Raw genomic sequence first — 27,454 nt, 5'->3', positions numbered from 1 at the left:
ACATTATCATTTGTAAAGAAATCCATTAAATTTTGATAATTTGAATAATTCTGACGCAAAGTTAAATAGAACAACAATAATCATGATATAACTGAAGTTCACACTAGTGCAAGGTTCAAATGTAACCTCTTCTCTATAGTGGACAGCCGAATATTATTATCCTAATGAGTTGAATATTGGTTATTATATTTATAACATGACTCTAAGAAAAGTAATATGAAATGAAATTATATCCCCATCATATGACTATATATTAGTACAATATTTTTACTTGGGGAATATAAATGTTAACGCCTCAAAAATGTACAGTGACATGGAAATGTATAACAAATAATTGATCCAAAGTAGTACGAGTATTAGTTAAAGACCATATTTGCAACTTGCAAAAGTAATCCATTTCCATGACGGAAATAAAAAACAATGGCATCAAGGAATATAATAATAAATAAAAAAAGGAAAAGAAAGAATCAAAGAAACTCAAAAAACAAAGGAAAAAGAGCGCTACCTTCTCAACAAGGAGCGTTTCTTCTGTTTCTCAAATCGATCATCAAATTATAGTTATGGAATAGCTTGGATCCTTCACGTCTCACTCTCCAATTCATCTGATTCGCTTTTGGAGAAAACATAAGGCGGAATGGGACAAGCCTTTCGCAAGTTATTTGATACCTTCTTCGGCAACTCTGAGATGAGGGTAAATGCCCAAGCACACACTTTTATAGTTTCCGACTCCCCTTTTTATTTTTCCAATTTGTAATTAAATTTCATCACTTATGATTTTTGCCAATTTAAGTTCCATATACTTCCCAATTCCACTTACTTTGGTTCATGATTGTGTTAATCTTAAGTGACCGTGACTTTTGATCCGTGTCTGAGTTAAGAGACGATAATTTTTTCTATTTTTAGCTATATTTAGTTTTTCTTTTTTAGCTATTGGACTGTTACCTTAATTAAGAAGCAGTTACCTTATGGACCAGTCATCAGTGGAGGTGCGCGCAAGAAAAGAGGTCTTGAAAATACCTCTTTTAGTCTTACCTTAATTAAGAGTCTTGTCTAGGTTAGGAATTTTGGGGTAGGAGTTATATATAGTTGTTGTAAAGGTTTCTTATGATTATTAATTTGAGGTTTTACTCCATTTTTTTGGGATTTTCTGTTCTCAAGGTATTAAGGACGAGTTCTTCAATTTCCTTACTATTTAATAGCTCCCACTCCAACATTTTATACTTTTTTTTTTGCTTGGTCATTCCTGAGTGGATGCTACAACTTGAATCTTGGCATTCACAATCTTAAGTATATAACACACGGGCTATATATTTTTGTGGAAATTGAGTGATATAAAGTATTAACATGTTTGAGGTTGCTGAGGAATGAATGTAATATGCAGGGTTGAATTTAGCTTTAAAGCGTCTTCATGCGGCTTATGGAGAAACTATCAGCTGGGTTTTCATAATAGTTGTATATTGTGATTTTTCTGAACAGAGAAAGAGTAGCTTTCATTTTATTGTATAGGAACTGGTTGACATACATAGAGTTCACCAATCTGTGAAATGATTTGTTCTTTGTATGTGTCTACGTGAGTTGGAGAACTTGGGGTTGATTTCTTTGTTTATCGCCTATCCCAACATCTGAGGGTTAAAAGACTTGCCATTGAGGGAGCAAATTGAGTATAAGTACTTAGAAGATAAAGTTAAATATTGGTGCCTTAACAGAAAGTTGTCTGTTGGAAACAGATAAAGGAAGCCCTCATAACAAATGGCAATTATGATTCTCTTTTTTTGGGGGACAACTTCCATTTATCAACTTTTCTTCATTAGCACATTACTGTTTTCTTCCTTTTGGCACGTTGCTGTTAGTGGTGGTTCTTGTTCATTAGTGCAGTTGCTGTGCTTCTCAGGTTGCTTCCTTTCTGACTTCAATTAAATGCACTGCTGTAACTAATGTTTAAACCCGGTCTTGTAATTTACTTAAATTACATGTTTTTCTCTAAATACTAAAATTGAATTCATTAAAATAGACAATAATATGCACTGAAGCTAGTTCAGTAAGAACCGGTGAGAATAATCTAATGGTACCCATTTATGTCCTATGTAGGTGGAATAAAAAGTTATAGTCCTGCTCCCTTCAATACCATTCCTTTTCCTCTAGGATGATTTTCCACATAGTGCAGAGTGCCAGCTACCAAGTGGCTTGATATTGCTGAGGGATCTCCCAGTTCTGCAAAGGACCTCTAAAGCAGGTTGAGTAAACATGCAAAGAACCTAAAATGGCCATCTTTAGATCATTAGACACCTTCAATTTGTCAGATATGATCTGGTCTTTGCCATCATCCTTAATTTTTTCTTTTCAAATAGGTAATCATCAAAATTTTTGTATGAGGTTCTATCTCACATGAATCTTCTGCCTTAGGTTATTAGTCTATAATGCAGTGCCCACATTGTTGACAGCATAGGGAGGGGTTTGGGGGAAGGGAATGGAAGAGTTTCTTGGAGGCAAAACCAATTTGTTTCCCCAATGACTTTTACCCCCTCTATTGAGAATAATTACTAGAAGTTGGTAGATTTCGTAGCAGGTTTAAATATGCAAGTGATGCTTATTTCTTATCATCCATGCAATCAGTTTTCATAGGTCATGGACTTATGTTCACTGCATGACTTTTGTCTCTGATTATTTTTTTAGCAGATTATTCTTGTCGTATGTGTACAATATCTTATACATTTTTGCTATGTTTTCTATGATTTGCTTGGCATAGGTTGTAATGTTAGGGCTGGATGCGGCTGGAAAAACAACTATATTATACAAGCTGCATATAGGAGAAGTTCTGTCTACAGTTCCTACTATTGGTATGCAAATTGCTTTAAATCTCAGCGGTGTGGCACTTGGTTATTAAAATGTGTAATTGGAGCTTCAATTCAGGATCTGCTTGCATCAACATTGTTCTCAACTAGACAATTTGTATTTTTTTTAAATTTCTTGATTGCTTGACGAATTTGAGGTTTTAACTAACTGTAATATGACCTATCAATGTCAAATGTAAAAAATATAAAAAGCACCAAGATCTGAAATATATGATAGATTTTATGAGCACCCTACATAGCTAATAGGGGGTTGTTTCCTTCAATATTCAGAATGTATATCCGAATTTGTGGCAATAAATATGCTTTTCCTTATTAAATAGATACTTGGTAGATTATTAATGAATTGTCAGAGAAAATGGGATTTTTTCATTACCTAGGATATGGTTGATGTTAATAGATGTGTAAGGTAGGGATTGCTGAGTATTGTTGATTTTGCACTATTTCAGTTCACAAAGTAAAGTAGATCTCTATTACTTGAAGAACTACATGTGCAATCTTTTGTCTGAGAAGTATTCTTAGTTCATTGAAGATTGCATCAACACTTGTTACAAAGAAGGTACTTTAATAGGCCATGCTAGAGGTAGTTAAAAACTTCATTAACCACATCAACACTCAAAGAAGGTACTTTTTAGGCCGTCACTTAAGATGACATTGTAGTGGTTGCAGAAGGCACAAATTGGAATCTCAAATCTAGCAATGGAAATTCCTTCCTGTTTGGAATATTGCAAAGTTTTACAGAAATGAGTAATTACACTGTGACATCAAGTGAATGTCTGTCTATGTAATAGCTGATTGAATATGCATGGCATGCAGGTTTCAATGTAGAAAAAGTCCAGTACAAGAATGTGATTTTTACTGTGTGGGACGTTGGTGGACAAGAGAAATTAAGGCCACTCTGGAGGCATTACTTTAATAACACGGATGGACTGGTAACTATGTATATTATATTGTATCTGCGTCGACTTCTATGCATCTCGGAAACAGCCTCTCTACCTTATTGAAGGTAGGGGTAAGGTCTGCGTACATACTACCCTCCCCAAACCCCACTTGTGGGATTACACTGGGTCTGTTGTTGTTGTTGTTGTTGCTGCTGCTGACTTCTATGCATCTACTGCTGAGTTTAATTTTAGTATAATTAAATGCGAGAGGGAAAGGTGAATTTTCCCTCTTTTAGTTAGAAAAAGAGGGTGAATTTTCCCTCCTCTTTTTCTTCACAGGTAGTACTACCTAAAAGCCAAATAGGAAGATTAATTCCTCGAAGAGTTAGAAGATATTCTAAATGAGAAAATGTGTGAATGTGATATATCATATGAACATGTCATTACTAATACGTAAGTCCACTCCCATATCAAAAACCAAACCTACATCTTCCCTTTTATATGAACTATCCTATCTTTAACTGCTTGCACATCCTGTCTCTGTAAAATGGTAACTATATCTGTTTACGAATTGTTTTATTGTGTACAGATTTACGTCATTGACTCTTTGGATCGAGAGAGAATCGGAAAGGCGAGGCAAGAGTTTCAGGTTCCTTTTTTGAACCTTTATCTCTTTGATTCAGGTACTTCTTGGTGACTTACCTAATGAAATCTCATTCTTAATGTGTTCTCAGGCCATCATCAGAGATCCTTTTATGCTTAATGCTGTGATCTTGGTTTTCGCTAATAAGCAGGACATGGTAAGTTTGTCATATCAGTTGGCTTGTGCATCAACAAAACACAATTAGTTGCTTGTTATCTTATTTTCTCTCTTTATGTAATGTCGGAGCATAAACTAATAGGTGAAAACTGCTAAATAAATCCAAGACAATAGATACTCAAAGATTTCAACTTTCCTAGTGCTGCTTTTACGATATAATTACATTTCTTAAAGATAACAGAAGATACTCAAAGATTTTGCATATCTTATGTCCTGGCCTCTGTAAGCTTTAACATGCTGTTTTGTTTATTGAACTTCCCTGTGCGTGATCCAGAGCTGGCATGTGATGTATTCTGGTGCTTGGTTAGTGAAAACAAATTGGTGTGGTCTGTATCTCGTCAGGCAGATGCTCGTGTTATTTTACCTCACCAAAGCATACTAATACGAGAACTAAGAAGCAGCTCCTCCTCTTTCCTTATCCTTTCTGACCAAAACCTTCCGAAAGTAGACCTTCATAACCATTGAATTGTTTGGGCTCTGCCTAACTGGTCTGCAACTCTAAATGTTTATTTCTCGTGACTGATCAATTATAGAAGATATATGACTTTTTCATGAAGAATAGGTTCTTTGAAGTGGAAAGTCAAGCTGAATTTCTTGAAGTATTAACCCTCGATGGTTATCAATGCAACCCATTCACAAGGACTATGTCATTACTTTGGGAAAGTTTCACATCATTATATAGCGTTACCTCTTCTTTAACTCCAAATTGCCAGCAGAAAAAGCAACATCTGCAACTGTTGCTTCTTAGGAGTCAATCTGCAGTTCCTAATTATAATTCTGATATCTAGATTCCATCTGTCAGAAGGATAGTATAATAAATAAAGATGTAATACATAGAATTAGAATAGGATGACTGAAATGGATGAGTGCTACCATAGTGTTATGCAATCGGCAGATGCCTAATAAAGTGAAATGGAAGTTCTATGAAACGGTTGTGAGACCAACAATTTTATATGGGAGTGAAAGTTCGGCCTCAGGTTTAACATATTCATAAAGGGAGCCTTTATAATAAGGTCAGAGACTTGTACGAATTAGTATAGATATAAGTAGGGGATTTAGAGATTATGTAGCTTCGGAGAACCCCTCATTGCGGCCAGAAGTCCTTTTTGTTTGATTGAAGTCGTGTAGGACAGTATAGAGACAAGTGTGGGACTCAGAGAACCTCTAATTTCCCTAAAAACAAATTAATAGTAATTGAAATGAAATGGGTTTGATCAAAGCAAAATAGATATAGAGGATTCATGTAGCCGACCCCAACTAGTTTTGAGATTGAGTATTAGTTGATTGATTGATCGATTGAGTCTTAGCAACAGATTACCTACGTTGATCCAAAGGGAATGGTGGGAAAGGTGCGAAGGGCTATGACCTAATGGAATTTTTCCAACAAGCAATAATGGTTTGGCAGGAAATATTACTTGGCCTTGTAAGAGCAGAATAATATGGAAAGTAATTAGGTGCAAAATAATTAAGATGAATTGTCTGCTCTTATTTTATTTTTTGGTGTAAGTAAGAATTCCTAGATGATGCTGAATCTTTGATTATAATTATAGAATCCTTGTAAGAAGAGCAAGGACATCTTGTTGCTTCATTTGGAATGTAAATTGGTTCTACACAACCTTTTTGCAACTGATATATAATGTTATTTTTCTCAAAAAAGAGCAGGATAATATGGATTCCAGCATATTTTTCCAAGTTTTACTCTTGGTTGGAATCTATACTAGTTTTTGTTTATTTATTTATTAATTCTGGGTGCAAAAAGACAAATGAGAATTTTCATGTAGCTAGTCCAGGCATGACCATGAACTTTAGCAATAAGATGATGTGGCAGGTAACAAAGCAAACATGCAGGTGAGGAATAACGAATTGCCACAATTAACCAACTAGCAACTGCAGGATCAAAGAAAATGTATTGCAGTTGTATTAAAGAGAAGCAGTAATCACAACCAGAAAAATGATAGCCGAAGCAAAAGAAAACATGTAGTATTAGAAATCTAAGAATAGGAAATACGAGAATACACTAGTACTACATCTATAGAAAAGCAATACAGGTACGAAAAAGAATTATGCTCGACTATTTACTAACCTGTTACCCTAATCCTCGATCTCGACACCCTCCCATCCAGGGTCATGTCCTTGGCAAGCTGAAGATGTGCCATGTCCTGCCTAATCATCTATCTTTAATACTTTTTCAGCCTACCTCTACCTCTCCTTGGCCACTATAGCTAACCTCTCACCCTCCTCACTGGGGCATTTGTGCATCTCCTCTTCACATGTCCGAACCATCTCAGCCTTTGCTTCCCGCATCTTGTCCACCACGGAGGCCACTCCCACCTCCCACTTTCTCTTTCCATCTCATACATAATCTGCATGCCAATTTTATTATGCTTGTGGTTTCTGCTTATGTCACTTTTCTGTTGCATTATGACTGCTGGGTAAAAAGGTGTATGGTAGGAGGTGAAGTAAAAGAAGGATGACTGTCATTCACCTTTAATCCTCTCTTCTTTCTCTTTTTCGTTGGGTGGATAAGCATCCAATTTTTTTCCTTCTCATGTCATTAGGAAATGATATTGGAGGGGGTTTTGCCCATAATTCAGTTTTCTATCTAAAAGAATTTGTGGAAATGAGGCGAATCTCTTCAAGTCTCTCCTAGTCTATGTATGTGTGTGTGTATACACACCCCTCTATCCCCTTTCCATCTTCTCCACTTGTGCCACATAGTTTTATAATCTTGAACTTTTTTTTCTCTCCAAATTTTGGTCCAGAAAGGAGCAATGACCCCAATGGAAGTGTGTGAAGGCCTTGGTCTTTATGATCTAAAAAGCCGAAAATGGCATATTCAAGGCACGTGTGCTCTTCGTGGGGATGGCCTATATGAGGGACTGGACTGGTTATCGAGCACTCTGAAAGATCTCAAGGCCGCTGGGTACTCTTCAGTGGGCACTTCATCCTTCTGATTGATCAGGTCTGCACTTAGCCTGGATGTTCAAGAGTGTTGCAGGCATCCATAACCTGCTAATCTAACTTTCATATGCTTTTGCAGGCTTACAAAAGAAGAACCTCCCCTTTTGAGGGACAAAACTGAATACCTTGTCGTCTGTAAATTGAAACGCCTGAACTCTCATTGACAATCTTTACTTTTGGGTCTGTGCTTCTGATGCAGTGGAGTACACTAGGCACTTGATTCCTGGCCTAGGTGAAGCTTGATTTTTGGTTCTTTGTATGCGGAAATACGGGCCTTGCAATTGGTCTTTCCCGTACACTAGAAATGTGTCTGTTGATGCCTACTTTTAGTATTTTCAGTATGTAATTCCACACTGAAAGCATGCCAAATTTATCCACCCTGCTCCCAAAATAATTTGTGCCTATAGATGTATCATTCCAGTTCTTCCTTAAATGTTCCTACTTTTATGAATGGAGTCCTTTTGTCATCCTGTTATGCTTCATAAAAGACTCATGTGCTGAAGTCAACATTTCTCAATTAAGCGTTCTGAACTAAACACATAGCTCGTCTTAGTTACTTATTTCACAATTAAATGTTTTATATTTGATGAATTTCCTAATATAGCTCTGCCCTTGCTTAAGTTGTTTTGGCGGAATATGGTTTTATGAAAGGACCACCTGAAGGGCATTTAAAATCTTGATTGTCAAGGAATAGCTATGGATGAGCATGTTAATAATGTATCTTTACATTTTTATAATAAACTTAAAATGATTTTCAACTTATTTGACATGGTTCTTTTCTATGCTTGGCGATGAGTTTCTTGAACCTTGTCGAGAGTTTGTTTTAGGATTGCGTTTGTTAACTATGCCGCATCTTTTCCTTCTTACTTCACTTCTTCCTTCCTTCAACAATCTTCTTTGCTTCATGTGATTTTGGGTGATGGTTTTACTAGACGAGTATTGAGTTATAAGAAGTGCGTAAAAGAAAAGTTTTTTTCAGCAATGTCACACCAAACATGTAGTTTGTTTGATTTCTGCAGGCGCCCTTTACTGATATAATCTGTCAAAAGTCGAAATTAAGAAGAAAGGCAATGTTTCTTGCAGTTCTAGTCTGGATGCAACGTGAACGAATATGCTAAGTGTTTAACTCATCTGGAGAACCAACTTATCAAGTTTGAATAGGGGATCCAATCTTCCTTCAAAGAAAGATTGCAACTGTTAGTGTTAGAGGGTGCACTTTAAGTTATATCACCTCCTTCACACTAGTTTCATAGATATTTTGCTGGTTATCAATCATAAGTAGTTGAGATATTGACAAAGAGCAATATGTATGAATAGTTTTACTTTCCATATATAAGTTTGAAAAACTCTAGGAATACAAAAACAAGAGCGATCAAAATTTTGATATATCTCTGAAGTAGCAAACCAAGAAGGTTTGCAAGGCTGATCCAACATCGTGCTCAAAGTTCATTCACTGGCAGGTGGAGTTGTCTGCCTTTAATAAGCGTTTAATTTTCAGTGTCACTGATCAAAGGATTTTCTGGAAGTGTTTGCAAGGCTGATCTTGAGTTTGGCGCCTGTGAACCAAAAAAACACTTTAATTGTACTTCACATTTAAGAAAGGAACACACAAATTAAAAAGAATCAGTTGATGGTTCTTACCTTGATTTTAGCAACCTCCTTTCCACTAGGATCTTTTGTGATCTGTAGCTCTTTCTTTCAACATCTTTGTAAGCTTCCTCAAGCTTAAATCTTGCAAAGATTGCTTACTGTCATTACCAGCAATGCCTTTGTAGACTGGTTCTGGGACAGCATTAGGTATGAGAGAAGCTAGGGGAGGAAAAGCATGAGCAGCAATATCCACATTAATCGCAGCATGATCAATTTCAGATTCTTCCATAGGTTCTTCTCCATAGGATCTTTTGTGATCTGTAGCTCTTTCTTTCAACATCTTTGTAAGCTTCCTCAAGGTTAAATCTTGCAAAGATTGCTTACTGTCATTACCAGCAATGCCTTTGTAGACTGGTTCTGGGACAGCATTAGGTATGAGAGAAGCTAGGGGAGGAAGAGCATGAGCAGCAATATCCACATTAATCGCAGCATGATCAATTTCAGATTCTTCCATGGATTCTTCTCCAGCAACTACATCTGAAACATGTAAACACTGCTGACTTCCACTCACCTTAACCTCGCACTCACCTTCCTGGGCAGCATCATCAGGTGTGAGAGAAGCCAAGGGTGGAAGACCATGAGCTGCATTATCCACATTAGCCTCAGCATAATCAACTTCAGATTCTTCCATGGATTCTTCTTCCCCGGCAACTTCAAGAGCATCAGCTTCCCTATCTACATTAGCCTCAGCTTGATCAACATCAAATTCTTCCATGGGTTCTTCTTCAGCAACTTCCAGACCATGAGCTGCACTATCCACATTAGCGTCAGCATGATCAACTTCATATTCTTCCATGGGCTCTTCTTCTCCAGCATCTTCTGTGTTAGCTTCGGAAGCATCTTTCAAACACTGCTGACTTCCACTCACCTTAGCCTCCCCCTCATCGTTGAATTGCCCCAACGAATTCACCTCATGGAAATCTATGTTAGTGTCTGCATTGACACTTGCAGGTTCTTCACAATGGGGCTTGTCCTTTTTATGCGGCTGCTTCATCAGGATCACACTAGTGATATCTGAACTTCTCTTGGTATCTTCACCCAAGTTATGGCTTTTGTTCTGAAAATCTTTTTCAGTTTTAGCCTGAGCTTGATCAATTTCAGATTCTTCCATGGATTCTTCACCAAAATCTTCTATTTTAGCTCCTGAAACATCATTCAAAGACTGCATTCCTTCAGATACTATTTCTTTTCCATTCTCAAGTTCCTCCGTTATTGACATATGCACATCTTCAGATCCTAGAAACAATTTTGTTTAATTATCACAAAGCAAGAAACAATTCACTGTACTAAGTAAACTGAGATTGTCTATACAACAGAGATGGTGATAAGACAATTGATACAAAAAGTAGACAGAAGAACAGATACCATTTTCTTGAATCTTTCTACCAATTGAGCAGTATACATAAGCCATCAAAATAAATAGACTACAAGTTAATTCATATAAATAGTAATGCAGAAGACTGGAGCAAACAACAACATACACTGAGAACAGAGCAATACATACCATTGTTGTTGTGACCAAGTGGTACTTCCTCTGAGCCTTCTTCTGCTTTTGTATCTAACGCAACAACCAGGTTATTGTTACTTTCTTGTTGAACAACATCTTCAGTTTCTATTTCATTTTGTACCAAGGTATTTGAATATTGACCTGATACAATATCTGATACATTATTGATCTCCAAACTTTCTAACGTTTTCAATTCAATACATGTACTGCAGTTGTCAGTCAGAACTTAGACACCAAGTAATGTTCAGGAAAAGAAAAAGGTTAAGGATTACTTGTGCTTGCGGACATTACCATTTTTGTCTACTTCTTCATTCTTGTGAATAGAATACTGCTCAGAATCCACCTCCAAACTTTCCTCAGTTTCTTCAGGAAAAGCATCAAATGTAAGGGTTCCTGACATTTCATTCTCTTGTGGGCTCTCCTGCATTGGTTTCCCAGCTATCCTTGCTGATCGACGAGTACTGTACACTTGCCTAACTGAACTTGCCTTCAATTCCTTTCTTTGGCTAGTTAGAACAACTGCTGGTGTCTTTGGCACATCTTTCATTTTTCCCTCAATCTGATCCCCAAATTTCTCTTTTGGTTCACATTCCTTCATTGCGGATTCCAATTTAGCGCGAACTGAAGTTGCTGCAGCCCTTCTTCTGGTAGTCGGCAATGCAGGAGTTTCATGCAGGTCGTTCTTGGCTTCATCTACATCTCTGACCACCTTTCCTCTCGTTCTGCAGCTACTCCTAGTCAAGGTCTGCAAAGTTTCTGGGTCATGTTTGATTGCCTTTTGTTGTGTAGCTCGACGACAAGTCCGAGGTACACTTGTTACTATTTCTGACTTCCCAGGAGACTCCATGGATGAGTTTGCGGTTTCAGATTCACATGAACTCAAGATTTCTTCAATACCATCAACCTGTATATAAAAATAATACTGAATTTCCTTTCTATTGTACAATGTCAACGTACAACTACATGAACATGTTATAAGCAGCTATAGATATCCAACTGTGGAAGTACTAATCATGCACAGCTTAGGCAATAATTTTGGGAACATAGAATCATAATTAAAAAAGTTTATGGTTTGGGGCATGGAGAAGAGTAGATTTAGCCATACTGCTCCACAGGGCCGGACTTAACTGATAAGTTTAAGGATTCACATTAGCTTTAGCTCAAACCTTTATAGTATTTAAGAATCCACTAAATACGACATACAATTAATAGATTGCGAACCAAGCAAATCAAATGGGTTGTGGTAGAATTTCGAACTCGAACTCATAAAATTCAAATCCTGAATCCGCCTCTGCTATTCCAATAGAGAGTTGCACAAAACACTTAAGAACCAACCTCGGGCCTTAATCCATTCCAATATCGTAACTTAATCATTGGTGTTGCACACATAAGCAAATATTTAAAAAAATGTTTCCAATAGTTTATGCTTTTAGAATTGGTGGTTGGCACAATCCAACAAACATGAAGGAGTGTTAATATAGAAATTAGATACCAATAAATCATTTGCAGACTAAATACATAAATAAATAAAAATTAACTTTAACTTTAAGCAATAATTAATCCCAAAATTATTAAATCAACATACTGGAGCTTCCTAACAATCTCAGATTCAATCTAATATCAAAGGTTAATGCCGCCTATCTTATTTACATTTTAAAAGAGATACTACTAATATTCCTTTCAGATCATTCAGAAATGAAATTAAAATGCTGCCTATCTTATTTAAACAATTTCACAAAACAGGAAATATAGCTTTTTAATTGAAAGAAGAAACTTACAAACTCGAGGGACTGAAGAGCGTCGGCCATGGCGACATTGGTGAGGTTAGCTGGGATTTTGTTCTTCTTGCAAAGAGCTTGCAGTTCTCTCCTTGTAAGGCTGTGGAAATCCATCTCTCCCCTTGAAATGAAACTGGAATTCGTCCCAATGAATTACTTGTGTGGGGGGCAGTAGGGATGAGAGTGATGAGAAAAAGGAGGGGTATATGGAGTATATATTATTACTTGTGTGGGGGGGGGGGGGGGGGGGGAGTAGGGATGAGAGTGATGGGAAAAAGAAGGGGTATATATATTATTACTTGTGTAGGGGCAGAGAAGGAAGGAACTCTTGTGAATATGACAATGACCGTTGGAGCGTGATTCAAAATTTTGAACCTTGGGCTGCGCCGAGAGAGACTTTGTAAACCCTAAGCATGGGAATTGGCCTATAAGGGGCTGATCTTCAAATATTGTCCTCCTTTTTTAGAGTATTTAAAAAATGAGCCTGGTCCCACACTCACTCATTTATTTTAGGCAAAATATATAGTTTACTCATCCACTCAAATCTATGGTACACACATGTTGACCACATATTTAATATTACACACCAAACCTTTCAAAAGTGTGTCAATGACACACCATTTTTGACCAGTATCTTGGACGTGTGAAACACGAACAATGCGGCACGTGAAAAGATAATTTTGGCCTCACTTGACAAATATCAACTGCTACTTACTGGAATTGGGCCCATTTACTTAACCCTAACGCCCACTTCACCTTCCTATATTAAAAGCTATTTGGCAACCATTTTCAGACCGAAAAATCCAACCCCCATCTTCACCTTCCACATCTAATATTTTCAAGCTCGTTATATTTGTTAAATTAAAGTACAATTCATAAGGTAAGATAATTATTCTTCTGTCAATTCTCGTATTAGGGTTCATATTGAATGGAGAATTCAGGTCCATTTTGTCGATGTGGATATGCAGCTGAACTAGTAATTTCAAGGAGCATAGATAACCCTGGTCGTCGATTCTACGGCTGTAAAAATTACGAGGTAAGCTTAGTTTGTTATAATCGTTATTTCAAGATTTTATAAGCTTCATTTTAATTTATTTTTGGATTTGTAGAAAGATAAGAAAACTGGGTGTAAGTACTTCGCATGGTTTGATCCCCCGACTCATGAACACTTGAAGCCAGTGATTTTGGGTCTGCTTAGGAAGAATAAGCAGTTTGAAGTGCATTTGCAGGAATCCAAAAAATAGAGGAATTGGAGGAGACTCTTTTTTCTTCTTCTGATTTTAAGATTAATCATCCTTAAGGCCATTGTATTTGGTAGTTCTGAGCACTACTATATAGTGTAATGATATTCCCCTGTATTGGGTGTTCATGTATTTGGCTGATTGAAGTTGTTGTTATCTATAAGGGTTATCCTCTATTTTATTATAGATGTATTCAAGCTTTGTGTTATGTTCCTATTTAGATCATTGAAGTTATTGATCTTCTCTTGTGTTATGTTATGTTCCTATTTGGCTTTGGTAACCAAATATGGGTAATGCAGCTTTTGTATAACCAAAGTATACCAGTATAAAACGAAGACCTAAATATACTTCATTCCACAAAATAGGTATTCATTAGTAGACACCAAAACGAATTTGTGAATTTACAACACTTAACAAAATATACCACTTGGTTGTCCATATCAACACTTTACAAAATATAGCATTTGTTGTCCATAGCAACACTTTACAAAACATAATACTTTTAAAAGGTTTGGTGTATAACGTTAAACCCATGGTCAACAGGTGTGTAACCGAAATTTGGGTGCAAGGTGGATGGGTAAACTATGTATTTTGCCTTTATTTTACCTATATTATTAATTATTCACAAACTCTACTCGATTGTTATGATTTTGTGTTATGTTTGATTGTTCACCAAACTCTACCATATTGGCATGACTTTGTGTTAACTACATTCAACCTATTTGTTAGATCATTCATAAACTCTATAAATTGGCATGATTTTGCACTTGTTCAATTGTTCACCAAACTCTACCAGATTAATATGATTTTATGTTATCTACAATTGACATATCTATTAAATTGTTCATCAAAGTCTATTCGATCATCATAAGTTTTTTGTCTTATTCAACAAAGTGTTCTTCAAAATTGTAATTCTACTTTTGAAGAAATCGCCTCAATTCTGCTCCAAATGATTTTAAATTAGAAACAAAACCTCCAAATACCGACACAAACGATTCTCAATTACCAATGTAGTCAAATAGACGCCAAATCAAGATGATCCATTTTGTCTTCTTCAATACTTTCTAAAGACCAACAATGGAATTTTGAGATTTTTAAAGTAAATCACTAAATTAGTCTTTGAACTAAAAAATTAAGCATAATTTATCAATATCCAAATAATTTTAATAATAATCAAAAATTAACGTCCATTTTTTACCCACAAATAAGAATTTAAAGCTTCTAATATTGAAGAATTATAGTGTTCTTGATGAAAAAGAAGCTTCTTTTTGTTACAAAAATAAAAAAGGAATAATATTTGAAGACCAGTCTTAGGGGGACATCCAAGTAAATTTTTTTGTAAGCATCTCATTAAATGGGCCGGCCTTTCATGTATTATTTCGGAAGAAGCCCGCCTACAACTGAATATTCCCCGGAAGTATTTTTACATGTAGCCTATGTGCATAATGTCATTCAAGTGCAACCATCTTTTTAAAACTTTTGCACCTGTAGGCAGTTCATGGGCTTTCAACATTAAAATCACTGTTATTGCAAGCTTAAGGCTAGGGGTTGTTACGTATGCGGTGAGATAAGGAGAGCTTGATATGCGTGCTGCTAATAGGGGAACTACTTGAAGCTATGCAGTGAGATAAGGTGGGCTAAAATGCGTATAGCTATTTCGAAAAAAATAATTTTCAAAACTAAATGTAAGGCTCACACGGTGATATAAGAAAAGATTGTGATTATGATTTGTGAAATGTGATTTCGAGGCGGTACCTCGGTTGTGATTCTTGTTGTACATTTTATGTTGAGACAACTTGTTGATTTGAATTGTTATTGTTCTTCCTTCAATCATTCATCCACATTTTGATTGTATTTGGATATTCGTTGTTATCTTGGTGTTGGAATGATTGTGACTTCTTGTGTAAGTCATGCATTTTACGTGATTTATTGTATTGCTTTAACATGCCAATATGTGCCTCCGTTATAACTTGGTAAATTAATTATCAATGTGAATTAAATTGTGTGGAGTCATTATATCATATTCTGTTGAGTTGTTGGTAACATAACGATTTTAATAATAGAATTATTGATGTACTTTATTCTATGTGTCTCTTAATATAGAACTTGCTATCTCACTCAGTGCCTTATTATTTTAAGTGATTATCTCTCTTTTACTATAATTATATTCTCAAATTATATTCAACACCATGTTGATTGGTTACCTTACTTATAATTGTTATCACATTTCTCTTTTAACAAATTCTATATTTAATTCATAAATTTAACTGATGTTTTGCATTGTTTAAATATGAAATTTTACTCAATTTTATTGATTTTTAAACAAAAATCATATGATACTCTACCTTGTATAAATTGTATTTTATTTTACTTTAATTTATTTCTAAAATAAACTCATTATTTCATTTGACTTCTTACTTTATTCAAGATTATTATTATGCTTTATGGTGTTTAAATATAACTCTCAATCATTTTAATTGATATTTGTTACTGTTGCAATATACATGGTAGCACGTGGGCCTTGCCGTGTGAAGGTAATTATTATTGTGGGCACGAGGTTCCATACGTGTAAGATTTGAAAATTATTTGTCCATGATTTGTGATTTACGAGGTGTGGTGCCTCAGAGTAATTCTCGGTTTAGGACCATGCATTGGGAACAATTTAATTATTTGAGTTGTCATTGGTTCCTCCTTATTTGAGTTCATTCATATCTCATCGGTGTTCTAATTATGTTGCTTCTCTATTACCCGTTTACTACTTGCTGCTATTTGTGTTTCTATTATTTCGTTTGTTGTTGTAAATCACTAATCTTTCCGTCGTTAGCCTTACATTGATGTTCTTTCCATTGTTAGCTTCTTGCATATCTTGTAAAGGTTTCTATGTCTAGTAGGTGTCTTGACTTGGCCTCGTCACTACTCTACTGAGGTTAGGCTTGATACTTACTGGGTACCGTTGTGGTGTACTCATGCTATACTTCTGCTCATTTTTGTACAAATTCAGGTATTTCTGATCGTGATATTGAGAGTTGCGTCTGCGCGGTGGAGACTTCAAGGTATACCTTCTTGACGCTCGCAGGTCTCAGAGTCACCATCTTACTTTCTTATGCTACTGTTAAATTGTAAATCAAAACAATATAGTATTTAGAAATTCCAGTATAATTTGGTAGATCTTATGACTCCGTACTATCGATTTTGTTAAATGTATAACTATTTCTCGTTGCAGTTATGTATGTCATTTATTGGTTTATGATTTAATGATTAAATAGTTCAATTCTGTTATTAACTCAACATGTGTTAGGCTTACCTAGTCTTAAAGACTATGTGTCATCACGACATCCTAATGTGGGAATTCGGGTTCGTGACAAGTTGGTATCAAAGCTTTAGGTTCATAGATGCTACGAGTCATAAGCAGGTTTAGTAGAGTCTTGCATATAGGTACGGAGACGTCTGTACTTATCTTCGAGAGGCTACAGAACTATTAGGAAATTCCACTCATTTCATTCCTTATCGTGCGACATTGATTCAGCTTGAAGCATACATCTTACATTCCTTTACATCCACTCATATAAGATGATGTGCACTCGATATCAGCTATGCTCCGACGGTTCAGAATGCTACAGATGGGCTTCGAAGGGGCCATGGATGCTCGATCATTGTCTCGAGCTGTTTTCCAGACTGAGGACATGGACGTGTTGGTATATCTTAAGTTGTTCAGGTGTGGGGTGTAATGGGTTCTTGTATCTCATTGGTGCTGCACAAGCTTATGAAGGCTAGTATTGTGGATCATCGGATGTTGTGTCCTATGGCTTCGCGCCAAGTGAGGGAGTTTACTATCGACGATCAGATTGCATGGGCAAGTGTTATGTCAGTTTGGGTCTGAGGTATATATGCGGTATATCTATATTATTGCTAAATCTACATTACAATATCAGAGAGGTTAGAGGAACATCTTCAGATTAATAGAATGCCTCTTCGGAGTGAGTATCTCAGTTACAATATTGTTGGGTGCTTCAGAGGAAATACAATGGTTTATGGGCCTTCGAATGATGTGGTTTGTGCTAGGATCTCCCGTAGCAAGCTTTGATTTGGAATGATTGTGTACTGACGAGGAGAAGTGTTAACTTGAAGACAAGTTGAGGAAGATTAGAGGAAATGGGTCAGCTTAGTGGTGTTGGTTCAGCATGGTAATAAAGGTAATTAGTTCTTTTGGTATGGTAATTCCTTACCGGCATTTTTGTGGCAGTACACTTGGGTTTGACGGCTTGCGTGACTTGGTTGAGTTGGGAAAGTTCAATTCTGATGGTTTGGTGGTGGCAGGCGAGTCTTGAAGAGTTCTTGATAGTGTCGACCTTGACTTGAACTAGATGTCTGCTACCGACAGAAGGAACATGTTGTGTATTACGATTTTTGCTTGGACGGGGTCACAAGTTTTAGACAGCATGGAGGATTTTAGATGTTTAGAAGAATGCTAGCATCATTTGGTACCACCTAAGAAGGGTGCGCACTCCAGAAGGCGCACAATGCTTCCACTTGCGGATACCTGACTAGTATTACAGTAATCGCCTGATTGATCGATCGCTGATGTTTAGATTTTGCTATATGGCATGAAGGAATTATGGAAGTATTTATCATGGGATGATCGTGTATGATGAAGGTGTCAGTCGTTTGAGTAGTGAAGTTGGGATCGGATATGGAGATTCTGGCATTCTAAGGACCAGAAGACTAAGAAGTTTCTCAAAGGTAGCTTATTCTATGGTTACGGACGATAAAGGTATGCTAAGAGGTTGGTGACTGATGATATGTGCTATAGATATGCTATTGTGGGCTTTTCGGAGGCTATCCACCTATTTTGGAAGGATCAGAATTGATTTCGAGGCCGATGGTAGGCCTAATGAGAATGTATATTCTACACCGGGATAGACTTGTTTACTCAACACAGTTATTGTTATGGGTGGTGTCATCGATTAGAGTTGGCCTTATTCGTGTTCTGATGTGTTCTATATGTTACTCTTCTACACCACGACAGGTTGTGAGACTGTTGACTGTTTACCTATGATGCAGTTATGTTTGGGCTTTGAAGCGAAATTTGAGCGAGATTGCTTTTGGGGTGTTGAATGGTTGATTGTTCCTTGGTTATGGTCTTCCTGTTTTTGGTATATAATGATATCTGTATCTCCATGGTTATGGTCACGCACTTCGTATGTTTGTTGTTGATATGCTTATGGTTGTTGATTGTGAGTATCATGGCTCAACGTATTCCAGGTGGACCGGTGTCGGATTGGGTCATGCACCACAATGACGTTATGTTAGGATATGCTCCTTTATTCTTATTTCGTGTTTTATGTTTCTCTTTGTGTGGTGGATCGATAGCATTGCGCTTCATAGTGGTATCTGTTGAGCTGGCGGGATGGTTCTTTCATTTCCATTCTTTTTCCATAATTGTTATATTCGAGTTATTGTTCGTTGGTGCACGGATTGCGTGGTATGTGGCTCTAAGTAGCATTTGTATGACAGGTCAGTCGAGTATCTTGTACTAGATGAGGTGAGGTTATTGGGCTTGAAATGAGTGCCATTGGATTTGATTAAGGTATGTTTGGAAGAAAAATATCACTAGTCGACTTAGATTTTGGCTATGGTTCTTATCGGGCAAGAGAGATCCATAACTTGTTGATCTGATGGGTGGTTATGAGTTTCTATATGTGTCTTTCATCATTGATAGTGTACAAAGGTTCAGAACAAGGTTTTAGTTGATATGAGGTTTGTTACCGGTGTCGGGTTGGTTATCGAGCAGCTATTACGGTCAGAAGTTATAGCAATGAGTATTTAAGTTATGTGGTATATGATGTGATTATGTCTTGAGATGCGGTTATGGAATGATACAACTTGTTCAGAGTTATACGGTGCAGAGATGCAAGAATAGGATCATATTGAGTTCTAGATGTTGGGGATTTGGGTTTTAAGGTTAATGGACTACAGTTGAAGTAAGGATCCTCTGTTAGGTGGTGTTGTCGGGCTTATATGGATTGGGATGATGTGGGATCACCCATGGTTATGTGTATGGTGAGGTTATATGGCGATTTGATGGCTTTGGAAGGACTCTTGGCACGTTCGAGGACGAACGTATATTTAAGTGCGGGAGAATGTAACAACCTGAATGGTTGTTTTGAGCTTTAGCATTCCATTCGGTATTTTGAGACTTTGAGTAGCTTCATATTATGTATTATGACTTGTGTGTATGGTTGGTTTCAGTTTTCGAGCGGTTCGGGACTGAATTGGAAGAATGATTCTCGTCTTAGAAGTTTTAAGTTGAAAGGGTTGACCAAGGTTTGACTTTTGGGTAAACAGACTCGAAATCGGGTTTTGATTATTCTGATAGGTTTGTATAATAATTTTGAACTTGTACGTATGTTTGGATTTGGTTTCGGAGGTTCCTAGAAGAATTCGACACTATTTGTCGAAAGTTGTAATTTGAAAAACTTAAGAGTTCATAAGTTTGACCAAGAGTTGACTTTGATGTTATTGGACTCCAATTGATATTCCGAGACTTTGGAAAGGTTTATATAGTTGAGTTGAACTTGTGAGCAAAGTTTGAAAGTAATCCGAAGTGTTTGAGCCTCGATTCTTTGTTGTGATTTTCCCGTTGGTGTTTTGAGGATTTGGATAAATTTGTATGACGTACTTGTACTTGTTGATATGATTGGATGGGGTCCTGGGGTCTCGGATGTATTTTGGAACATTGGTTGACAAACTAGTTAAGGATTTGAAGTTTGACCATGGTCAATATCGGATCAAGATGACCTCTTTTCGATGTTTTGAGTGCTCGAGCAGGTTTGTAGCGTGTTGTATGATTGAAATGCATATATAGTTTGTGTTGGGGAGGTTCCGAATAAGTTTTGGGTGTTAAAACGAAGATTTTCTTATTGCTGGTTTTTTTTCTGATGTAAATAATTACGAATATTCCATTGAATTTTCAGATTTCTTTTAAAACTTCAAAAATATCATATCTCCCTCATTTTAAGGTCAAATTGGGTGATTTAAGAGGCTATCTTGGGTGTAATCTCGCAAAGATCGTATAAGGCTTATCAAACATAAGTTTTGGGATCATCTAGGATGCAACAACCCGACCGGTTGTTCTGAGCCCTAGCACGTCGTTTGGCGGTTTGAGGCCTTGAGTAGCTTCACTTCAGGTATTGTGCCTTGTACGTGTGGTCGGAATTGAATTTCGGAAAGTTTAGAGTTGATTTAGATAGAAATTTCTAATCCGGAAGCTTTAAGTTGAAAGAGTTAACTAAGGTTTGACTTTTGAGTAAACGACCTCGAAATCGGGATTTGAAGGTTCCAATAGGTTCGCAAGATTATTTCAGACATGGGCGTATGTTCGGATTGAGTATCGAGTAGTACGGGGGCATTTCGGTGCTTAATATGGAAAGTTGGCATTTTGGAGGTTTTAGAATTTCCTAAGTTTAATTTGAAGTGGACTTTGGTGTTATCGATGTCCGTTTGGAGTTTCGAGCCTTGGAATAGATTCGTATCGTGATTTGTGACTTGCACGCAAAGTTTGGCATCATTTCGGGATGTTTAAGTGTGATTCGGACGTGTTCGACAAAGTTTGGAAGTTGGTAAGTTTAAAGAAAGGTTTCGATCGTCGATTCATAATTTTGATATTGTTCGACGTGATTTGAGGCTTCGACTAAGTTCGTATTATGTTTTGGGATGTGTTGGTATGTTTGGATGGGGTCCCGGGGGGCCTCGAGTGCAAATCAGATTGGAATCGGGTCGAGTTTTGGACTTAAGGGATTGCTGAAGCTTAAGGCTTCTAGTGTGATCGCACCTGTGAGGTTTTTGGCCGCAGGTGCGAGACTGCAAAAACGGCCAAGGGGTCGCAGAAGTGGTTATGGGTGAGCTGGGTAGTGGTCACAGGTGTGAGGAGGATTTTTGCATCTGCGAGCCCGCATATGCGATGAGGCTCCGCAGATGCCAAGTTGGAGAGGTGTGGCTAGCTTCGCAGAAGCGGATGGGCTCCGCAGGAGCAGAAGCACAGAAGCGATGGAAGGGCCACAGAAGCAGCCTCGTGGGTGCGAGCTTTGGGCCGTAGGTGTGGCTGGTCGAGGCCTAAGTGACTTCCGTAGGAGCAGACATTTTTCCATAAAAGCGGAGCCGCAGGTGCGGCTAGGGTGCCCGCAGGTGCGAAGACGCCTAGGCAAAATATATGTTGCTCAATTGGGATTGTTTTCTCATTTCCCTCATTCCTCTCTTGCTTGGGCGATTTTTAGGGCGATTTGGAGGAGCCAACTTCATCATCTACCTTGAGGTAAGGAATTTCTACACATTGTGAGCTAAGTACATGAGTTATATATGGATTTAAACATGGATATCGGTAGAATATGTGGAATTTTAGTAGAAAACCTAAAAAAATGCTATTTTTGGATTTTGACCACGAAATTGGACAAGGAATTAGGAAGAAATTGTATATTTGAGTTCGTGGCATTATGGGTAATGATTGTCTTCAAGAATTTTAGAAATTCGGGCACGTCGAGCCGAGGGTTGACTTTGTTGACTTTTTAAGCGGAGTTGGAAATCACTATAAATTGTTAAATTATACGCATTAGAGTATATTTTGATTGATTTCCACATTGTTTGACTAGTTCTGGATCGTTTGGCTTTGAGTTGAAGAGTTAGAGAGGCATGGGAGCCGGTTATGGAACTTCGGAGTAAGGTAAGTCTCCTGTCTAACCTTGTGAGGGGGAAATTACCTCCTAGATGATGTAATTCTTATGTGCTACTAGTTATGGGTGCTACGTACACACGAGGTGACGAGAGTCGGTACGTAGCTAAAGTATGTTTATGTCCGGGTAGACTCAGGTGTTTATCATGTAATATTTGAATTATTTGAACTCCATTGCTAGCTTAAATAATTGTTGAATTCATAATTGAAATTTGTTTGGAAATACACATATACTAGGCCGAGCTTTTTCACCCTGAGTTGTTGGTCATTTAATTGAGAAACGGTAAAGGTTATATCCACTTTATGCTCCTGTACCTATATTGTAAGTACATGCCTCGTAATTCGATAAGTTCCTTCCTTTCTTGTGGAGCAGGCCGAACACCTCGGCAATATAGTAGATGCATCTATGGTTCGTGTCGGTCGACCCTCGATAGTGTACATATTATTCTGGATCGGGCCATATGACCTCGGCATAATCGTGCGTTATATCGCTACACGTTCGAATATTCACGAGATTATCCTTCCACTGACGCCTCACATTTTATATGGTATTCCTTATCCGTTTGATACTGGTACTGGATATATATGAGCTGTTGAGATATAATACGAGATTGAGAAATTTATATCTTTAAAATAAATTTTTGGAAGATTATGTAAATTACAGTTTTACCCCATTATTACTGTTGTGCTTCATATCTGTTTATGATTTATCTTACTGATTTATTGGACAGTAAGTGTCGATGTCGACCCCTCGTCACTACTTCTCTGGAGTTAGGCTAGATACTTACTAGGTACTCTTTGATTTACGTACTCATATTGCACTTCTGCACTAAATGTGCAGGATCTGACAGGTTCATTGGTGGTCATCTTGGCGCGTAGGCGCATCTGCTGGGGAGACTTTATGGTGAGCTGCATTCCAGGCTACGTATCGCAGCCCACATAGTCTCCATCATACTATTTACTATATCTTGTCTCATTACATTCCAGACAGATGTTGTACTATTACTATACTCCTTAGTAAATGCTCATGCACTTGTGACACCAGATTTTGGGGATATTCTAGTTGATGCTTACATATTTGCATATTATTATCACTTTTTTTATGAAATACTAATTATGTATGTACCCGTGATTTTAAAGGTGTAAATATCCTTAGTTAATAAAATTTATGATTTTCAAAGTAATAAAATGAACAATTGACGTGATAGTTCACCATTGGCTTGCCTAACAGTGACGTTAGTCGCCAACACGGCCTATAGTGGGTTTTGGGTCATGAGATAGGATCTCGATCTGGGACTGCATTTGTTTCTTGTTTCAGAATTTAGTTACTTTTTCACAAGGTTTTAGAGTTTGGATTTGGGCGAATTTGGAGGAAATTTTTACTACTTAGATTGGGGTAAGTATTTTTGACTCAGATTTGTTATTATTTCATTATTCTAACCTCGATTTTAGTGTTTGATTAATAATTTGAATTGGAGAAAGTGGGTATTTTAGTAAAAACTTTCTAAAACACAAATTGATAGTTTGAAGGCCGATTTGAGGTCGGAATTGAATGATTTTAGTATGTTTGGACTCGTCTCGGAATGTGTGTTCAGAATTTGTAAGCTTTGTCGAGTTTCGAGGTACGGGCCCAGGGTTCATTAAAGATCGAAGCTTTATTATTCGAAATTATTTCCTATGACTTTTATTTATGATATTAAGTTATTTTGACTAGATTTGAGCCGTCTGGAGATTGTTTCACTCGGGAAGGGCTTCTTAGAGTATTTATTTAGCTTCTTTCTGAGGTAAGTATCTTGCCTAACTTTGTGTGGGGAAATACCCCTTAGGATTGGGTTCGATTGTACTATTTTAATTATGTGGAAGACGTGTATATGAGATGACGAGTATGTACACGGGCTTATATGTGAAAATTGACAGGTTTAGACTCTTAGGTTAGTTATAAGCATTTAATTGAAGTTGTTATTAATTGTTCAATCTTTCGTTGTCAAGTTTATTCTTACATGTTTTACTTGAAGTTGTTATTACATGTTCTAGTTTCCATTGTCGAGGTTACTCTTATATGCATTTATTAGTAGTTGTTGTTACATGCTATTCTTTACATTGTTGAGTTATTCTTATGCATTTAATCGTAGTTGCTATTTCATGCTACCTCTCTTGTTGTTGAGCTTATGTTATGCATTTGAATTTGAAGTTGCAATTTAATGGAAATACCTTCATTGTTGAGTTATGGAAGTTGTAGTTGTTGAGAGTTATTGACACGTTTGTGGTTGAAATTGTTGGTTATTGGAATACCTTTATTTGTTGAGTTATTCCTCGTTCATTTGGTTGTTATTGAGATTCTTGTACATGTTGTGGTTGAGCCGTGAGCTATTTGTTGTGGTAACATTGGTGTTGTTGATATTTTGGCAAGTTTTGGCATATGGGCACTTGTGGTGCAAATTGTGATTGTGTTCTGATATTGATACGCATGCGGTGGTATAAGGCTAGAGGTTGATACGCATGAGGTGAGATAAGGTGGGCTTGATACGTATGTTGCTAGTAGGGGATCTACTTGAAGCCACACAGTGAGATAAGTTGGGCTAAAACGTGTGTAGCTATTTCGGGAAAATGATTTTTAAAACTAAATGTAAGGCTCACGCTATGATATAAGGAAAAATTGTGATTATGACTTGTGAAATGTGATTGAGGCGGTACCTCAGTTGTAATTCTTATTGTACATTCTAGGCTGGGACAACTTGTTCATTTGAATGGTTATTATTCTTCATTCAATCATTCATCCGCATTTTGATTGTGTTTGGTTATTCGTTGTTATCTTGGTATTGGAACGATTGTGGCTTCTTGTGTGGGTCATGCATTCTACGTGATTTGTTGTATTACTTTAACATGTCAATTTGTGCCTCCGTTATAACTTGATAAATTGATTGTAAATGTCAGTTTAATTGTGTGGAGTTATTATATCATATTTTATTGAGTTATTGGTAGCATAACGATTTAAATAATAGAATTATTGATATGCTTTATTCTATGTGTCTCTTAAGATAAAACTCGCTATCTCACTAGGTGCCTTATTATTTTAAATGGTTATCTCCCTTTTACTATAATTCGGTCCTCAAATTATACTCAATACCATATTGATTGGTTACCTTACTTAAAATTGTTATCACGTTTCTCTTTTAACAAATTCTATATTTAATTCATTAATTTAACTGATGTTTTACTTTGTTTAAATATGACTTTTTACTCAATTGTATTGATTTCTAAACTAAAACCATATGATACCCCATTTTATATAAATTGTATACTTTAATTGATTTCTAAAATAAACTCATTATTTCATTTGACGCCTTACTTTATTCAAGATTGCTATTTTCCTTTATGGTGTCTAAATATAACTCTCAATCATTTTAATTGATATTTGTTATGGTTGCAATATACATGGTAGCACATGGGCCTTCCCGTGTGAAGGTAATTGTTATTTTGGGCACGAGGTGCCATACGTGTAAGATTTGGAAATTGTGGTACATGATTTGTGATTTACGAGGTGTGGTGCCTCAGAGTAATTCTTGGTTTAGGCCCATGCATTGGGAACGATTTGATTATTTGAGCTGTTATTGGTTCCTCCTTATTTGAGTTCATTCATATCTCATCGGTGTTCTTATTATGTTGCTTCTCTATTACCTATTTACTACTTGCTGCCATTTGTGTTTCTATTATTTTATTGTTGGTTAAAAATCAATAATCTTTCCGCTGTTATCCTTACATTGGTGTTCTTTCCATTGTTATCTTCATGCATATCTTGTACAGGTTTCTATGTCTAGTAGGTATCTTGACCTAGCCTCATCACTACTATACCGAGGTTAGGCGTGATACTTACTGGGTACCGTTGTGGTGTACTCATTCTATGCTTTTGTACATTTTTGTTCAGCTCCAGGTATTTCTGATCGTGATATTGAGAGTTGCGTCTGCGCGATGGAGACTTCAAAGTATACCTGCTTGACACTCGCAAGCCTCGGAGTCACCATCTTACTTCCTCATGCTACTGTTAAATTGTAAATTAAAACAATATAGTATTTAGAAATTCCAGTGTATTTCAGCAGAGCTTATGGCTCCGCACTACCGATTTTGGGAAATGTATAACTATTGGCCATTGCAGTTATGTATGTCATTTACTGGTTTATGATTTAATGATAAAATAGTTCAATTATGTTATTAACTCATCATGTGATAGGAGGCTTACCTAGTCTTAGAGACTAGGTGCCATAACGACATCTTAAGGTGGGAATTTAGGATCGTGACAAGTTGGTATCAGAGATTTAGGTTCATAGGTGCTACGAGTCATAAACAGGTTTAGTAGAGTCTTGTACATCGGAATGGAGATGTCTGTACTTATAATCGAGAGGTTACGAAACTATTAGGAAATTGAACTTCTTTCATTCCTTATCGTGTGGTATTGATTCATCTTGAAGCATACATCTTATATTCCTTTTTTACGCCCCAAACCTGGGGAGGCGTGGTCTGCTTGAGCATACCACTCTGTAATTGTGAACTCTGGAGGGGTAACCCTCAACTTAGGCCGATGAAGCCTACATACGAGCTGACAATACCAATCAAGGCTGATGGGACCATATTCTAAACCATCTAAATATAACGTCTCTCTCATATGAGGGGTAAACATACCTAAAAGCTTATATACAAAATTGTGTAGGCCGACGAGGCCACCATGAACGTCTACAACCAACAATACATAACTGAACATGTACACATGGATGACAAGGCTAAAATACTGATATACAAAATATACAGGACTCATCTACAAGCCTCTAGAGATAACTGAACAATATCATGGTCGGGACAGGGCCTCGACCTACCCATCAAACCCGTATATATAAAATGGACTCTAACGTCTAGACCTGGTAACTCCGGGAAAGTGGAGCTTACTAACCAAGCTTATGTTTGGATCTGTCTACTGGGAAGGTCTATCCAGCTGTCTATCAGAACCTGCAGGCATAAAATGCAGAGTCCCCAACAGAAGGGACGTCAGT

The 27,454-nt window shown here is 37.0% G+C and overlaps 2 protein-coding genes across 8 annotated transcripts; one reads left to right on the top strand and one right to left on the bottom strand.

Moving 5' to 3' along the window:
• The first annotated feature begins 442 nt into the window (after positions 1-442).
• Positions 443-7,978, top strand: LOC104121165 (uncharacterized). Of its 2 annotated transcripts, XM_009633088.4 has the most exons (8): positions 445-691; positions 2,089-2,233; positions 2,747-2,837; positions 3,666-3,781; positions 4,320-4,379; positions 4,465-4,530; positions 7,313-7,512; positions 7,591-7,978. In XM_009633088.4, the coding sequence occupies exons 3-7, from the start codon at positions 2,753-2,755 to the stop codon at positions 7,502-7,504; spliced, it is 519 nt and encodes a 172-aa protein (XP_009631383.1). In that variant the 5' UTR covers positions 445-691; positions 2,089-2,233; positions 2,747-2,752; the 3' UTR covers positions 7,505-7,512; positions 7,591-7,978. The 2 variants fall into 2 exon arrangements, with proteins under 2 accessions (XP_009631382.1, XP_009631383.1); XM_009633087.4 differs by lacking the exon at positions 2,089-2,233 and having other exon boundaries at positions 443-691.
• An 839-nt stretch (positions 7,979-8,817) lies between these two features.
• Positions 8,818-12,684, bottom strand: LOC104121166 (protein Ycf2). Of its 6 annotated transcripts, none has more exons than XM_033652816.2 (5): positions 12,447-12,684; positions 10,960-11,572; positions 10,666-10,809; positions 9,153-10,397; positions 8,818-9,067 (listed from the first exon to the last, which is right to left on the bottom strand). In XM_033652816.2, the coding sequence occupies exons 1-4, from the start codon at positions 12,558-12,560 to the stop codon at positions 9,178-9,180; spliced, it is 2,091 nt and encodes a 696-aa protein (XP_033508707.2). In that variant the 5' UTR covers positions 12,561-12,684; the 3' UTR covers positions 8,818-9,067; positions 9,153-9,177. The 6 variants fall into 6 exon arrangements, with proteins under 6 accessions (XP_033508707.2, XP_009631385.2, XP_009631387.2 ...); XM_009633090.4 differs by having other exon boundaries at positions 9,153-10,388; XM_009633092.4 differs by having other exon boundaries at positions 10,666-10,719.
• Positions 12,685-27,454: the final 14,770 nt, after the last annotated feature.

This window comes from Nicotiana tomentosiformis, chromosome 6 (assembly GCF_000390325.3).
Source record: "Nicotiana tomentosiformis chromosome 6, ASM39032v3, whole genome shotgun sequence".
Lineage (NCBI taxonomy): Eukaryota > Viridiplantae > Streptophyta > Magnoliopsida > Solanales > Solanaceae > Nicotiana > Nicotiana tomentosiformis.
The sequence above is the reverse complement of the archived record's forward strand: the minus strand, read 5'-3'. Positions and strand labels throughout refer to the sequence as shown.